The 17,351-nt window shown below is 52.3% G+C and overlaps 1 protein-coding gene across 2 annotated transcripts in view; it reads right to left on the reverse strand.

Annotated features, from left to right (window-relative positions):
• The window catches only part of LIMK1 (LIM domain kinase 1), a 38,508-nt gene that overhangs the window by 2,591 nt on the left and 18,566 nt on the right, over positions 1 to 17,351 (reverse strand). For both annotated transcript variants that reach the window (XM_054495691.2, XM_054495692.2), the window contains 8 exons: positions 13,655 to 13,760; positions 13,393 to 13,559; positions 12,444 to 12,627; positions 11,682 to 11,768; positions 10,610 to 10,741; positions 7,934 to 7,993; positions 7,645 to 7,710; positions 3,664 to 3,820 (listed from right to left, as the gene is read on the reverse strand). In XM_054495691.2, coding sequence (XP_054351666.1) covers positions 3,664 to 3,820; positions 7,645 to 7,710; positions 7,934 to 7,993; positions 10,610 to 10,741; positions 11,682 to 11,768; positions 12,444 to 12,627; positions 13,393 to 13,559; positions 13,655 to 13,760 — 959 coding nt within the window. The remainder of the gene's footprint in view (positions 1 to 3,663; positions 3,821 to 7,644; positions 7,711 to 7,933; positions 7,994 to 10,609; positions 10,742 to 11,681; positions 11,769 to 12,443; positions 12,628 to 13,392; positions 13,560 to 13,654; positions 13,761 to 17,351) is intronic.

Raw genomic sequence — 17,351 nt, forward strand, 5'->3', positions numbered from 1 at the left:
AAAACTAAGAGGGAATAAATTTCTGCTGTTTATTTTATTTTGAGATGGAGTCTTGCTTTGTTGCCCAGGCTAGAGTGCAATGGCATGATTGTGGCTCATCAACCTCCGCCTCCCGGGTTCAAGCGATTCTCCTGCTTCAATTTCCCGAGTAGCTGGGATTACAGGTGTGTGCCACCATGCCCGGCTAACTTTTGTATTTTCAGTAGAGATGGTGTTTCACCATGTTGGCCAGGCTGGTCTCGAACTCCTGACCTCAAGTGATCTGCCCGCCTTGGCCTCCCAAAGTGCTGGGATTACAGGTGTGAGCCACTGTGCCTGACCATTTTCTGCTGTTTTAAATAATCAAGTTTCTACCAATCTATTACAGCAACCTCAGGACACTGACACAGACTCTCTGAGCTTCAGTTTCCTTATTGTAAAATGGGAATGATACCAGCTACTTAATGATGTTAAAAACAATTGGTACATGGCCGGGCACAGTGGCTCACACCTGTAATCCCAGCACTTTAGGAGGCTGAGGCGGGCGGATCACCTGAGGTCAGGAGTTCGAGACCAGCCTGGCCAACATGGTGAAACCCCATCTCTATTAAAAATACAAAAATTAGTCGGGCATGATGGCAGGTGCCTGTAATCCTAGCTACTTAGGAAACTGAGGCAGGAGAATCACTTGAACCCGGGAGGTGGAGGTTGCAGTGAGCCGAGATCACGCCACTGTACTCCAGCCTGGGTGACAATGCAAGACTCCATCTCAAAAACAAAAAACTGGCCGGGTGCAGTAATCCCAGCACTTTGGGAGGCCGAGGCGGGTGGATCACGAGGTCAGGAGATCGAGACCATGGTGAAACCCCGTCTCCACTAAAAATACAAAAAATTAGCCGGGCGTGGTGGCGGGCGCCTGTTGTCCCAGCTACTCAGGAGGCTGAGTCAGGAGAATGGCGTGAACCCGGGAGGCGGAGCTTGCAGTGAGATTGCACCACTGCACTCCAGCCTGGGTGACAGAGCAAGACTCTGTCTCAGAAAAAACAAACAAACAAACAAAAAACAAAAATACCCAAAACAATTAGTACTAAATGCCAATTCTCATTTACTGAATGCCAACTAGGTGGAAATGAGTTTACAACCTTTAATCCTCACACTAATCCCTAAACATAGGAAACACTAAGACTTTTTTGTTTTTTGAGACGGAGTCTTGCTGTGTCGCCCACTGCAACCTCTGCCTCCTGGGTTCAAGCAATTCTCCTGCCTCAGCCTCCTAAGTAGCTGGGATTACAGGCGCCCGCCACCACGTCCAGCTAATTTTTGTATTTTTAGTAGAGATGGGGTTTCACTGTGTTGGCCAAGCTGGTCTCAAACTCCTGACCTCATGATCCGCCTGCCTCAGCCTCCCAAAGTGCTGGGATTACAAGTGTGAACCACCGCGCCCAGCCACTAAGACTGTTTTATAGTCTTCTTTGGGGGCTATGTTGTGTGTGTGTGTGTGTGTGTGTGTGTGTGTGTGTGTTTGAGACAGAGTCCCACTCTGTGTGTGTGTGTGTGTGTGTGTGTGTGTGTGTGTGTTTGAGACAGAGTCCCACTCTGTCGTCAGTCTGGAGTACAGTGGTGCGGTCTCAGCTCACTGCAACCTCCGCCTGCCGGGTTCAAGCAATTCTCCTGCCTCAGCCTCCCGGGTAGCTGGGACTACAGACATGTGCCACCAAGCCCAGCTAATTTTTTTGTATTTTCAGTAGAGATGGGGTCCTTCATCATGTTGACCAGGATGGTCTCAATCTCTTGACCTCATGATCCGCCCACCTTGGCCTCCCAAAGTGCTGGGATTACAGGCGGGGTTTTTTTTTTTTTCTTTTCGAGACAGAGTCTTCCTCTGTCGCCCAGGCTGGAGTGCAGTGGTGCAATCTTGGCCCAATGTAACCTCTGCTCCTGGGTTCAAGTGATTCTCCTGCCTCAGCCTCCCAAGTAGCTGCGCCACCACAGCCGGGTAATTTTTGTATTTTTAGTAGAGACAGGGTTTCACCATGTTGGCCAGGCTGGTCTCGAACTCCTGGCCTCAAGCAATCCGCCTGCTTCAGCCTCCCAAAGTGCTGGAATTACAGGTGTGAGCCACTGTGCCTGGCCTATTTTTTGTTTTCTTGAGACAGGGTCTTGCTCTGTCGCCCAGGCTAGAATGCAGTGGTATGATCATAGCTCACTGCAGCCTTGATCTCCTTGGCTCAAGTAAATCTCCCGTCTTGGCTTCCTGAGTAGCTGGGACCACAGGCAACAGGCACCACGCCACGTGCCAGGCTGATTTAACTAGGTTAACTATGATGAGGTGATGGTTGGGGTCTGCCTGCCCTGAACCTGTGTTCATGTGTCACCTGCTTGTAGAAGGACTTTATAACCTATAATCTGGGCATATATAGGACCACTGACAGCAAAGAAATGGACTGAGGGAGGCAGACCCTGTGGGAGGCACAATTATGGCCCCCAAAGATGACTGCGTCCTGATCCCTGGGACTTGTATACGTCCTACCTTCCATCGAACTCTGCAGATGGGATTAAGTTGAGGGTCTTGAGATGGAGGACTGATTTTGGATTATCCAGGTGGGCCCAATGTCACCATAAGGGTCCCTATCAGAAGGATGGAGGGCTGGGCATGGTGGCTCATGCCTGGAATCCCAGCACTTTGAAAGGCCAAGGCAGGAGGATCGCCTGAAGCCAGGAGTTTGAGACCAGCCTGGGCAACATAGTGAGACCCCCGTCTCTATTAAAAATTAAAAAAATTAGCTGGGTGTGGTGTTTCATGCCTGTGGTCCCAGCTATTCAGGAGGCTGGGGTGGGATGACAGTTTGAGCCCAGAAGGTTGAGGCTGCAGTGAGCTATGGTGGCACCACTGCACTCCAGCCTGGGCAACAGAGCGAGACCCTGTCTCTTAAAAAAAAAAAAAAAAAAAAAAAAAAAAAGGGAGGAGGAAGGTTAGAGCCAGGGAAGGAGATGCGGGGATGGATGCAGAGATCAGAGAAGAGAAGATGCTTTATGGCCAGCCCTGAAGATGGAGAGGGCAGCAACATGAGGAATGAGGAAGCCTCCATGAGCCAGAAAAGGTAAGAAAACAGGTGCCCGGAGCCTGCAGGAGCTCACCCTGCTGGCGCCTTGATTTCAGCCCGGTGAGGCTGACGCTGGACTTCAGACTCCAAAACTGTATGATCATTTATTTAAGCCACTAAGTGTCTTTTATTTATTTATTTTTTGAGATGGAGTTTCGCTCGTCGCCCAGGCTGGAATGCAATGGCGCGATCTTGGCTCGCTGCAACCTCTGCCTCCCGGGTTCAAGCGATTCTCCTGCCTCAGCTTCCCTAGTAGCTGGGATTACAGGCACCTGCCACCATGCCCAGCTAATTTTTGTATTTTTAGTAAAGAATGGGGGTTTCACCATGTCGGCTAGGCTGGTCTCGAACTCCTGACCTCAGGCGATCCACTCACCTCAGCCTCCCAAACTGCTGGGATTACAGGCATGAGCCACCGTGCCTGGCTGCCACTAAGTGTCTTATAGGAGAAACAGGACCCACAGGGTAACTGAAGAGCCAAGGAGGCTGGGAGGGGCCAGGGGCTCGGGAGGTTGCAGCTCTGCTGGGTTCCCCCATGGCTTCCCGTGAGGGCCATGACGGGCAGGGCTGAACCACTCACCGTTGATCATCTCGGGCGCCATCCAGTAGGGGTTGCCCACCACGGTGTAGCGCTTCTTGCGGTCTGGCTTCTTGAGGCTCCGCAGGTCCTCAGAATGAGTCTTCTCGTCCACCATGAGCCGCGCCAGCCCGAAGTCAGCCACCACCACATTCTTGTTCTGGGAGGGTGAAGCCGGGTCACGCTGGGACCCGATCCTGGTACTGCCCGCTTGGCCTGCCCCTCCCCGGGGCCCCAAGACAACCAGTAGACAGTCCAGAGAACATACCTCTGATACGCTGTATTGGCACAGGGTGGGACTCCTTCCTTCCCTAAACCCATCGGCTCTTTGCAAATGGAGCTGCTGGAAGCACCTGAAGATAGCAGTGTGGCTTCCTCCCTCCCACCACACGCTGCACCCTCTGCCCCCTCCCCACCTGCTCCCCAAACCGTCCCAGCGGCCCCACTGCTCCCTCCTGCAAGCGCTCCCTCCCACCTACGAGGGCACTGATGCGGCTTTGTTTCGGAAAGAAGACAGGAATTCTGTTTTTTTTTTAAACGGAGTCTTGCTCTGTCGCCCAGGCTGGAGCGCAGTGGCGTGATCTCGGCTCACTGCAACCTCCACCTCCCAGGTTCAAGCGATTCTCCTGCCTCACCCTCCCGAGTAGCTGGGATTACAGGTGCCTGCCACCACGCCTGGCTAATTTTTGTATTTTTAGTAAAGACAGGGGTTTCACCACACTTGGCTAGGCTGGTCTCGAACTCCTGACCTCAAGTGATCCACCCACTGCGGCCTATCAAAGTGCTGGGATTACAGGTGTGAGCCACTGCGCCCATCAAGACAGGAATTTTGATTATAGACCCAGGTCCTGTGCAGGTCTATAAATTTATTTATAAATAATAAATAAATAAATTTATTATTTATTTAGGTTGATTGACTGATTGAGATAGGGTCTTGCTATGTTGCCTAGACTGGTCTTCAACTTCTGGCCTCAAGTGATCCACCTGCCTCAGCCTTTCAAAGTGCTGGGATTACAGGAGTAAGCCACCATACCTGGCCCAATTTTATCTTTTTTTGTTTTTTTTTTTTTGTGAGTTGGAGTCTTGCTCTGTCGCCCAGGTTGAAGCGCAGTGGCACGATCTCAGCTCACTGCAAGCTCTGCCTCCCGGGTTCACGCCATTCTCCTGCCTCAGCCTCCCAAGTAGCTGGGACTACAGGCGCCTGCCACCACGCCCAGCTAATTTTTTGTATTTTTAGTAGAGACGGGGTTTCACCGTGTTAGCCAGGATGGTGTCGATCTCCTGACCTCGTAATCTGCCCACCTCGGCCTCCCAAAGTGCTGGGATTACAGGCGTGAGCCACCGTGGCTGGCCTAATTTTATCTTTAATATTCCCAATAAGCAGGTGAGGTCTATGTTTTTTGCTTTTTGGGTTTTTTTTTTTTTTTTTTTTTTTTTGAGGCAGAGTCTCCCTCCCGTGGCCCAGGCTGGAGTGCAGTGGCACAAACACAGCTCATTGCAGCCTCAACTTCCCAGGCTCAAGCGATCCTCCCACCTCCACCTCCTGAGTAGCTGGTACTATAGATACTTGCCACCATGCCAGCTAATTTTTTAATTTTTTTGTAGAGATAATTTTTTTTATTTTTTTGCCATGTTGCCTGGCTGGTCTTAAACTCCTGGGCTCAAGCAATCTGCCCACCTTGGACTCCCAAAGTGCTGGGATTACAGGTGTAAGCCAACACAGGTCTATGTTATTTTTTATTTTTTTATTTTTTTTGAGATGGAGTCCCACTCTGTTGCTGGAGTGCAGTGACGTGATCTCGGTTCACAGCAACCTCCACCTCCCGGGTTCAAGCAATTCTGCCTCAGTCTCATGAGTAGCTGAGACTACAGGTACCCACCACCACACCCTGCTAATTTTTGTATTTTTAGTAGAGAGGGGTCTCACTGTGTTGGCGAGGCTGGTCTTGAACTCCTGACCTCAAGTGATCTGCCCGCCTCGGTCTCCCAAAGTGTTGGGATTACAGGCGTGAGCCACTGTGCCTGGCTTGTTGCTGTTTTAAAAACAGGGGCTCGCTCTGTTGCCCAGGCTGGAGTGCAGTGACACAATCAGAGCTCACTGTAACATTTACCTCCTGGACTCAAGGGATCCTCCCATCTAGCCTTCCAACTAGCTGGGACTAAAGACCCATATCACCATGCCTGACCTGATTCTAACAGTATTAAGAGGCAGGGCCTGTAAGAGGTGATTGGGTCAGGAGGGCTCTGTATGAATTAACGGATTAATGGGTTATTGAGGGACCAGGTTAGTTACCACAAGAGTGGGTCTGTATAATGGTCAGTTTGGGGGTCTCTTGTCAGCCCCTCTCGCCATGTGATGCTTTTTTTTTTTTGAGATGGTGTCTGACTCTGTCACCCAGGCTGGAGTGTAGTGGCATAATCTCAGCTCACTACAACCTCTGCCTCCTGGGTTCAAGCAATTCTCCTGCCTCAGCCTCCCGAGTGGCTGGGATTACAGGCGTGCGCCACCATGCCCGCTAATTTTTGAATTTTTAGTAGAAACAGGGTTTTGCCATGTTGGCCAGGCTGGTCTTGAACTCCTGGCTTCAAGTGATCCACCCACCTCGGCCTCCCAAAGTGCTGGGATTACAGGCGTGAGCCACAGTGCCCGGCCTTGTTTTGTTTTGTTTTTTGAGACAGGGTCTGGCTCTGTCTCCCAGGCTGGAGTGAGTAGTACAATCTCGGCTCACTGCAACCTCTACCTCCCAGGCTCAAGTGATCCTCCCACCTCAGCCTCCCAGGTAGTTGGGACCACAGGCTTATGCCACCACGTCTGGCTATTCCATTTTGTATTTTTGGCAGAGATGGGCTTTCGTCATGTTGCCCAGGCTGGTCTCAAACTCCTGACCTCAAGCGATCCACCTGCCTTGGCCTTCCAAATTGCTGGGATTTGAGGTGTCAGCCACCGTGCCCGGCACATTTCTGTTGTTTTAAGCCATCTGGTTCACAGTACTTCATGATGGCAGCCCCAGGACACGAATACACCACCTCTCCACATGGGCATGGTTACTCGCTCCTCTGCTTTTGGTGGAGAACCGGGCTCCCCTCCCTTGCCAATCCTTAGACACTGGGCTCTTTGCCTGCCCAGTCCCCTGCTTAAATATCCACCTAAAGCCTCCTCTTTTTTTTTGAGACGGAGTCTCGCTCTGTTGCCCAGGCTGGAGTGTGGTGGCGCGATCTCGGCTCACTGCAAGCTCCGCCTCCTGGGTTCACACCATTCTCCTGCCTCAGCCTCCCAAGTAGCTGGGACTATAGGCACCCACCACCACACCCGGCTAATTCTTTGTATTTTTAGTAGAGATGGGGTTTCACCATGTTGGCCAGGCTGGTCTTGAACTCCTGGCTTCAAGTGATCCACCCACCTCGGCCTCCCAAAGTGCTCGGATTATAGGCATGAGCCACAGTGCCCGTGTTAGCCAGGATGGTCTCGATCTCCTGACCTCGTGATCTGCCCGCCTTGGCCTCCCAAAGTGCTGGGATTACAGGTGTGAGCCACCGCGCCCAGCCAAGCTTCCTCTTTCAGGAAGCCTGCTCTGACCACTCCAGCCCACATGCCTATGCCCCCACTCTGTGGCCCCCAGATGCCGGTGCTGTCTGGTGTAGCCCGTGGCCACTCTGCTGTGGGCTGCGCTCTATGAAGACCATGGTCCTGGTCCTTTGCAGCTTACATGTCACTTTCTCCTTCATTGATTTATGAGACCCTCCTACCAGCCTGGGATGCTGATGGTCCACCATGAGTCAGTGGCAGAGACAGGACTCAAACCCAAGTCTGTCTGCCTCCTGACCCTGCGCTCTTCCCCATGGGCTGCTGCCCCCCACTCCCACCTCAAACTGAAGTCATGGAGGCAACCCAGGGGCCTCCAGTTCTGGGAAGGCCCTGAGGCTGGGAGTGGGTGGGCTCCTGCTGTCTCCCGACACCCAGCCACGTGGGGCCCTGGTACTCACCTCTCGGACCAGGCAGTTGTGGGAGTTGAGGTCTCGGTGGATAATGTTCATGGAGTGGAGGTAGGCCTGGGGGCGGGGACACGGGAGTCAGGGGGCAGCTGTGCAGAGGGACCCCAGCCCATTCTGGCCCCCCAGGAACTCCCTCCGCTCCCACCCCAATCAGACCAGTCGGGACGATTCTTCCCACTCTCCCATCGACCCCCTCTGCCCTCTTTCAAAGCTTCTTTGTGGGTTGTTTGCAAATTCCTGGTGGGATTATGAGTGGAGTTGGAGCACCCGGCTCACTCACCATCCCTGACGCGATGTCCTTGGCAAAGCTCACTCTCTGGCTCCATGGGTACTGGCTGTCCTGGGATGGAGAAATAATGGCTAGGGTGGGGCCGGCAGGGGCCCCGGTGGCAGGGATGGTTGCATGAGAGAGAGGCAGGAAGGGGTAAGCGTCCTAGAGGGTCCCATGGGCTCCCCAACACCCTGATTTCTTCGGGCACACACAACTGTCTGCTTCTAAGGAGTATGAGTCAACATAGCTCACAGACATTATTTCCTTTTTTTTTTTCTTTAGATGGAGTCTCACTCTGTCTCCCAAGGTGGAGTGCGGTGGTACCATCTCAGCTCCCTACAACCTTCGCCTCCGGGGCTCAAGTGATTCTTGTGTCTCAGCCTCCTGAGTGTCTAGGACTATGGGCATGCGCCACCATGCCTGGCTAATTTTTTGTATTTTTAGTAGAGACGGGGTTTCACCATGTTGGTCAGGCTGGTCTTGAACTCCTGACCTCAGGTGATCTGCTCACCTTGGCCTCCCAGTGTTGGGATTACAGGCGTGAGCCACTGCACCCAGCCTCAAGCAATTCTCCTGCCTCAGCCTCCCAAGCAGCTGGGATTACAGGTGTCCACCATCAAACCCAGCTAATTTTTGTAGTTTTAGTAGAGATGGGGTTTTACCATGTTGGCCAGGCTGGTCTCAAACTCCTAACCTGAAGTGATCCACCTGCCTCAGCCTCCCAAAGTGCTGGCATTACAGGCGTGAGCCACCGCACCCGGCCCCTACAAACATTATTTCCTAACAGAACTGATTTCAAACTCTAAGCAGGGATATTCCTCTATAGCTCCCAATCTGCCTCCTCTGAGAAAACAAGCTATATTTATTTTCTATAAAATCTCATCTTTCTGTCGGGTGCGGTGGCTCACGCCTGTAATCCCAACACTTTGGGAGGCCAGAGCAGGTGGATCACATGAGGTCAGGAGTTTGAGACCAGCCTGACCAACATGGTGAAACCTTGTCTCTACTAAAAATGCAAAAATTAGCCAGGTGTGGTGGCGGGCTCCTGTAATCCCAGCTACTCAGGAGGCTGAGGCAGGAGAATTGATTGAACCCGGGAGATGGAGGCTGCAGTGAGCCGAGATCACGCCATTGCACTTCAGGCTGGACATAAGAGCAAAACTCCATCTCAGAAACAAACAAACAAACAAATAACTCATCTTTCTAGGTTTTTAAAAAATTGGAACCAACTTTCACAGACAGGTAAGAGGTAGAAGGGCCCAGCCAGGTCACCTGCGGAGTGGCAGCACTGAGCCACGCCAGGAGAACGGGGCTTTGGGCTCAAATCATTAGGGGGAGATGCCTCATTCTCAAACCCCATCCCCTTGGAGATCTTTATTTTTTATCGAGACAGGGTCTCACTCTATCACTCAGGCTGGAGTGCAGCCTCGACCTCCTGTGCTCAAGTGATCCTTCTGCCTCAGCCTCCCGTGGAGCTGGAACCACAGGCATGTGCCACCACATTTGGCTGATTTTTTGATTTTTTTTTGTAGAGATGGGATCAGGATCTCATTACGTTGTCCAAGCTGGTCTTGACCTCCTGACCTCTAGCGATCCTCCTGCCTCGGCCTTCCAAAGTTTGGGAATTCAGGTGTGAGCCACTGCGCTTGGCTCAGCCCAGAGTTTCTAAATTGCACCTGACAACGGAACCCGTTGTGTCAAGTTACACCTAGCAGGAGCCCATAGGGTCCACACCTTGGATACAAGGTAATCCAACCTAAGGAAGATCCCATGGTCTCAGGGTGGTACAGCAATGGGGCTGGAGGCCAGGACTGGATCCCCAGGGCGTGGTCCAGCACAGGGCTCTGTGAGGCTTCCTCCAAGTGCTTTTTTTTTTTGAGACGGAGTCTCGCTGTCACCCGGGCTGGAGTGCAGTGGCGCGATCTTGGCTTACTGCAGCCTCTGCCCCCCGGATTCAACGCCATTCTCCTGCCTCAGCCTCCCAAGTAGCTGGGACTACAGGCACCCGCCACCTCGCCCGGCTAATTTTTTGTATTTTTAGTAGAGATGGGTTAACCAGGATGGTCTTGAACTCCTGACCTCAGGTGATCTGCCAACCTCAGTCTCCCAAAGTGCTGGGATTACAGGCGCCTGACACCAGGCCCGGCTAATTTTTGTATTTTTAGTAGAGACAGGGTTTCACCATGTTGGCCAGGCTGGTCTTGGACTCCTGACCTCAGGTGATCTGCTGGCCTCAGCCTCCCAAAGTGCTGAGATTACAGGCATGAGCCACTGCATCTGGCCTGAGCACTTTATTTCTAAAGATGGATTTGTAATTTTATTCAAATCCTCAAGGAAAGCTCTGAATTTTATTTTAGTTTTTGAGATAGGGTCTTGCTCTGTGGTCCAGGCTGGAGTGCAGTGATGAGATCATAGCTGACTGCAGCCTTGAATTCCTGGCCTCAAGTGATCCTCTTGCTTTGGGCTCCCAAAGTGCTAGAATAACAGGTGTGCACCATTGTACCTGGCCTTTCCCAGCTTTAGATGGAGTCGGTCGCTCCCCTATTTGATTAGGAATCAGGGTTCAAAGGGCCTTTGAGACCCCTGTGGCTGCCCCCCATTGAAGAGATGAGACTGAGGCTCACAGAGGGAGCTGCTTTGCCTGAGGCCGCATAGCGGGGATGGCTGGCTCTGCCCAGGACTCACCATGCTCTTGATGATGCCCCGGAGCGTGCCACCCTTGATGTACTCAGTGATGAAGTTGAGCCTCTTGTCCTTGTAGAGCACCCCGATGAACTTGAGCACGTTGGGGTGTTCCAGGCATCGCATGACTTTCACCTGGCGGGGCACAAACAGTCTGGGCCTGGACTCTGTGTGGTCTGAGCTGTACTTGGGTCTGCTCCTCCCTTCTCCATCCCACCAGGGGCTGTAGGCGGTCTCAAAGATACGGAACCCCCAGCTCCCTTCTCCTGCCTCTGCCACACCCACTGGCGTGCTGTGCCCTCTGCTTGAGCTGCTCCCACCTCCAGTGATGCTCTTTTTCCCAGTCCCCTGCCTGCATTTACTTTCTTTTTTCTTTTTTTTTTTTTTGAGAAGGAGTCTCACTCTGTCGTCCAGGCTGGAGTGCAGTGGCACAATCTTGGCTCACTGCAACCTCCGCCTCCTGAGTTCAAGAAATTCTCCTGCCTCAGCCTCCCGAGTAGCTGGGATGACAGGCACCACCACCACCATGCCGGGCTAATTTTTGTATTTTTAGTAGAGATGGGGTTTTACCATGTTGGCCAGGCTGGTCTCGAACTCCTGACCTCAAGTGATCCACCCGGCTCAGCCTCCCAAAATACTGGGATTACAGGCGTGAGCCACTGTGCCCGACCAATGCAGTTACTTTTTTTTTTTTTGGACACAGGGTCTTGCCTCATTCCCCAGGCTGGAGTGCAGTGGTGCGATCATGGCTCATTGCAGCCTCCAACTCCTGGGCTCAAGCGATCCTCCCACCTCAGCCCCCTGAGTAGCTGGGATGACAGGTGCACATCGCCAAGCTCGGTTAATTTGAAATTTTTTGTAGAGACAGGGTCTTGCTATGCTGCCCAGGTTGGTCTCAAAGTATCCTCTCTCCTTAACCTCCCAGAGTGTTGGGATTACAGGCGTGAGCCACTACGCCTGGCCTGCTCGCTCTTCTTTAAATGGTTCCCAGAGCCCTTTTCCGACCTGTGTTGATGGGGCAGGGGTGAGCACCTGGAAGTCCCTCTGGAGAAAAGAGGGCATTCCGCTCACTGACCTCCTTGAGGAACGTCCTCTGGGTCTCCTCGTCAAACCGGATCAGCTCCTTCATCACCATCACCTCACCTGTCTCACAGTGTGTCACCTGCGTGTGGGACACAGAGGTGTGAAGACAGAGGCTCTGCTGTAAGCCCGCCTTCTAGGAAGCCCCATCTCCACCCCAGGACTGCCAGGGAGATGTGCAGATGGCTTCATACTCTAGGCTGTGCATGGGATGTTCCCAAATACCCAAGTGGATGGGATGTATTAATTTCTTGTCTTTTTTTTTTTTTTTGAGATGGGGTCTTGCTCTGTTGCCCAGGCTGGAGTGCAGTGGCATGATCATAGCTCACTGCAGCCTTGAACTCCTGGCTCACGATCCTCCTGCCTAAGCCTCCCAAGTAGCTGGGACCACAGGCATGCACCACTATACCCAATTAATTTTTAAATTTTTTGTAGAGATGATGTCAAGACTGGTCTTGAATTCCTGGGCTCAAGCGATCCTACAGCCTTAGCCTCTCACAGTGCTGGGATTACAGGGATAAACCACTGTGCCTGGCTAGGAGCCACCTTTCAATGACCTCCCGCACATAAGGTCTCAGTCTACCTGTAGGAGGTCCCCTGCTCCTAATTAGCTCCAGGAGGCCAAGGGAGGAGAGGGCACTGGCCAGGGAGTCTAGAAGCCAGATACCCCTTCCACTGTGTATCCATAGACTGGGGAGGAAGGAGGATGGAGGGGTCCCACCCAGACTGTCCCCTGAGACCCTGGCATGCTCTGTACCTTGATAGCCTGGCCGAAGCAGCCCTTGCCCAGCACCTCCCCGTGGATGAGGTCCGACGGCCGGAAGATGCGGTGTGACCGGCAGACTACGCGGAGGGACTCAGAGCGACCCAGGTCCTTGCGCTGGGAGGCTGGGGAGCCCAGTGAGCCGGCACCCGGAGACCTGTCGATGCTGCAGCTCCTCCTGGGGGGCACATATGGTGCCCAGTGCCACCGGGGGACAGGTGGCACCCGGCCAAGGCCCTGCCCCTTCCTCCTCCTGCCTGCACGCCCTGTCCATGCCAGTCTATGCAATCACCCCGTGCTTTGGGAGGGCCCGCCTGGGACAGTCCAAAGGCTGCCCATCCCAGTGTCTCGGCCTATCCTGGCTCTAGCGGCAACCCCCAGCTCCCCGCAACCCCTCAGATCCCACTCTGTCATCCTCTTTTTTTTTGAGACAGAGTCTCACTCTGTTGCCCAGGCTGGAGTGTAGTGGCGTGACCTTGGCTCACTGCAACCTCCATCTCCTGGGTTCAAGTGATTCATCTGCCTCAGCCTCCCGAGTAGCTGGGACTACAGGCACCCGCCACCAAGCCCGGCTAATTTTTGTATTTTCAGTAAAGATGAGGTTTCCCATGTTGGCCAGGCTGGTCTTGAACTCCTGACCTCAGGTGATCCGTCTGCCTCGGCCTCCCAAAGTGCTGGGATTACAGGCATGAGCCACCACGCCTGGCCCTGTCCCCGGCTTTTTAAAAAATTTGTGTTTCCTCTTTTTTTTTGAGACTGGGTCTTGTTTTGTCACCCAGGCTGGAGAGCAGTGGTGTGATGGCAGCTCACTGCAGCCTCCACCTCCCTGGCTCAAGCCTGGGCTGCATTTGTGCAGGGCTGGCTCCCCGACCTAGGTCCCACAGCCCCTGGGCCCCAGCAGGAGTGAAAGCACCCAGCTGAACTGAGGAGCAGGCTGACTTACAAGACAGGTTTCTGCCGGGCAGAGCTGCCCGCCTCCCCGCTGGGAGTATAAGCCGGAGAGCTCAGGGGGCTGGTCTCAGGCCCCAGCCCGTGGCCCAGTGTATCGTGAGGGTCATGCTCGAGGGTCAGCTGGAGCAGGCGGCTGGTTTCCTGAATCAGCAGGTCAATCTGGGGACAGCAGGCATGTGAACGGGGGTGGAGTGGGGATGGGGCTAGGCACGAAGGCACTACCTCCCATCCGCCCCCCAGACTCAGGACCGTACCTCATCCAGGGGCACATTTCGGATGGGCGTGCCATTGATTTCCAAGATCCGGTCTCCGACGTGGATGGAATTCTTCACATCTGGGCTCATGCAGCCCGGATCCACTCTGTGGGCAAGGCAGGCGTCAGGCCAGTGCCCACATATCCCTCAGAGCCCCAACAGGAAACCAAGGCGAAGGGCACCAGATCCAGGGTGAGCAGGCAGAGGATTCTACTTCGTGAGACTGGGAAGTAGCAGATGGCCAGAACACCGAGTTCTGGTTTCAGGAGAGGAATTCTGTAATCAATTACTGATGTCTGCCACTGGTGTGAGCTGGAGAAAGGTGGCGCGCTTGTAGGCACTGGCCACCCACACGAGATGCTCAGCTGTTCCCATTCAATGGACCACTGTCTCCACCCTGGGGGAACAGATCTATCTATCCTTCCAACTCCCAGGTATGCTTGGTCTCGATTTTTGTTTTTTTTTTTTTTTGGAGACAGAATCTCACTCTGTTACCCAGGCTGGAGTACAGTGGCACAATCTCAGCTCACTGCAGCCTCCGCCTCCCGAGTTCAAGTGATTCTCGCACCTCAGCCTCCTGAGTAGCTGGGATTACAGGTGCACACCACCACACTCAGCTAATTTTTTTTGTATTTTTAGTAGAGACGGGGTTTCACCACATTTCCCAGGCTGGTCTCAAACTCGTGAGCTTGCGCAATCCGCCCGCCTTGGCCTCCCAAAGTGCTAGGACTGGCCGGGCGCAGTGGCTCACGCCTGTAATCCCAACAGTTTGGGAGGCCAAGGCGGATGGATTACTTGAAGTCAGGAGTTTGAGACCAGCCTGGCCAACATGGTGAAACCCCATCTCTACTGAAAATACAAAAATTAGCCAGTCGTGGCAGTGGGCGCCTGTAGTCCCAGCTACTTGGGAGGCTGAGGCAGGAATTGCTTGAACCTGGGAGGTGGAAGTTGCAGTGAGTCAAGATTCTGCCACTGCACTCCAGCCTGGGTGGACAGAGCGAGACTCGTCGCAAAAACAAAATGCTAGGATTACAGACATGAGTCACTGCGCCTGGCCTGCCTGGTATGCTTGGGGCAGATGAGTGCCTTGGGTCCCAAAAAGGTCCTGGATTAGTGGCTTCCTATCTGACTCCCAGACTCACCCTGCGAGAAGAGGCCAAGCTCTACTGCTCCTGCAATGGCAGGAGGGAGCTGGCAGCTTGCCCTGAACCACAACTGCAGAGTGAGGACGGGAAAGAGACCCTCCACCAGTGCCCATAAGCTAACTCACAAAAAGACCAATTTGCCAAATTTACTTATTTCTTTTAACTCTTCGGTGTTAGGGACCTGGTTTTCTTTTCTTTTTTTTTTTGAGACAGAGTTTTGCTCTTGTTGCCCAGGCTGGAGTGCAATGGAGTGATCATTGCAACCTCCGCCCCCCAGGTTCAAGTGATTCTCCTGCCTCGGGCTCCTGAGTAGCTGGGATTACAGGCATGTGCCACCACGCCTGGCTAATTTTGTATTTTTAGTGGAGACGGGGTTTCTCTATGTTGGTCAGGCTGGTCTTGAACTCCTGACCTCAGGTAATCCGCCCACCTTGGCCTCCCAAAGTGCTGGGATTATAGGCGTGAGCCACCACGCCCGGCCTGGGACCTGGTTTTCATTTTGCCTCATAAAAGCTTTTTAGGGTATGCTCACTTTGTCTCTGCCCTAGGTCCTGGAGATGGAAAAGCGGATGGGGGTAAGGCAGAGAGGGGACTGAGAACTTTAAGAAAAACAGGGCCAGGTGCGGTGGCTCACGCCTGGAATCCCAGCACTTTGGGAGGCCAAGGTGGGAGGATTGCTTGAGACTAGGGGTTTGAGACCGGCCTGGGCAGCAGAGCAAGACCCCATCTCTATGAAGTTTTTACAGAAAATTAGCTGAGCATGGTGGCACACTCCTGTAATCCCAGCTATTTGGGAGGCTGAGGTGGGAGGATCACTTGAGGTCAGGAGTTTGAGACCAGCCTGAGCAAAATAGTGAGACCTCACCGTTACAAAAAATAAAAAATTAGCCAGGCATGGTGGTGCTGCCTGTAGTCCCAGCTACTTGAGAGGCTGAGGCAGGAGGATCGCTTGAGTCCATGAGGTCGAGGCTGCAGTGAGCTATGATCGTGTCACTGCACTCCAGCCTGGGCAACAGAGTGAGACCCTATCTCAAAAAAACAACCAAGCAAACAAAGAGACTATTCTTGTATGGGGGAGAAGCTCTTCCTTATAGTAACAAATGCAGAAGGAAGAACAGAGTTAGAAATTCAGCATTTGGTAGCCACCCTAGTAATAATCGCTACAGGCAAGAATCATCAATAGATGCTAAAATCATTTGGGGAAGGGTTTTTGGGAACAGGATATTTACAGACTCAAATCTCACAAATGGTTTATTGATGACAAAGGGAAAAAAATCCTTACAGTAGAGAAAAAACAAGTAATCAAAGTGAACATCCTCAGCAAAGGGCATACTGACATCATATGTCTCCCGGCAAGATCCACTCGGAAGAACAGAGGATCACTTATGCAGTATCAGGCCAAACCCGCAGAGCCTGTCTCCCTAAGAGGAAACATCAGTCAAACCCAAATGGGAGGGCGGGTGCGATGGCTCACGCCTGTAATCCCAGCACTTTGGGAAGCTGAGGCGGGAGGATCACTTGAGCCTAGGAGTCTGAGACCAGCCTGGGCAACACAGTGAGACCCTGTCTCTCTTTAAAAAAAAAAAAAAAAAAAAGGAAAAACATTTTACTTTAATGACTACTTCAAAATGTACACTTCAAAAATGTCAAGATCATGAAGGGCAATGAAAGGCTGAGGAAATGGCCAGGCGCAGTGGTTCATGCCTGTAAACCCAGCATTTTGGGAGGCTGAGGTGGGTGGATCATTTGAGGTCAGATATTCAAGACCAGCCTGGGCAACATGGTGAAACCCCGTCTCTAATAAAAATACAAAAATTAGGCATGCATGATGGTGCACACCTGTAATCTCAGCTACTTAGGAGGCTGAGGCAGGAGAATCACTTAAGCCCGAAGGCGGAGGTTGCAATAAGCTGAGATTGCGCCATTGCGCTCCAGTCTGGGCAATAAGAGCAAAACTCCATCTCAAAAAAAAAAAAAAAGAAGATACTGATGAGACATGCCGATTAAATGCAATGTTGATCATGGACTGGATTGTGCATCAGGGGGAGATTGCTATAAAGGACAGTTCAGTAGTTCAGTATAGAGACAATTGGCAAAATTTGAATATGGTCTGTGTATTAGATAATGGTATCAATGTTAAATTTCGAAAATGTGATCACTGAACTATAAGATACAATTGATAATTATATAAGAGAATGCCTAGCCAGGCGTGGTGGCCCATGCCTGTAGTCCCAGCTACTTGGGAGGCAGAGGTGGGAGGATCACTTGAGCCCGGGAGGTTGAGGCTGCAGTGAGCTGTGATTGCATCACTGCACTCCAGCCTGGTTGACAGTGATACCCTGTCTCCAGAAAAAAAAAAGAGAAGGCCCTTCTGTAGCATATTTGTGGGGGAGTCAATGATCCCTGCAACTTACTCCCAAACGATCAATAAATAACAACATGTACATATATGTACAAATATAAACAAGTCACTAAACATGTATATGTATCTGTATCCATATATGTATATATAGAGAGACACACATATAACTCCCAAATATGGCAGTTACGAA

The sequence above is a fragment of the Pongo pygmaeus genome, chromosome 6, assembly GCF_028885625.2.
Source record: "Pongo pygmaeus isolate AG05252 chromosome 6, NHGRI_mPonPyg2-v2.0_pri, whole genome shotgun sequence".
Lineage (NCBI taxonomy): Eukaryota > Metazoa > Chordata > Mammalia > Primates > Hominidae > Pongo > Pongo pygmaeus.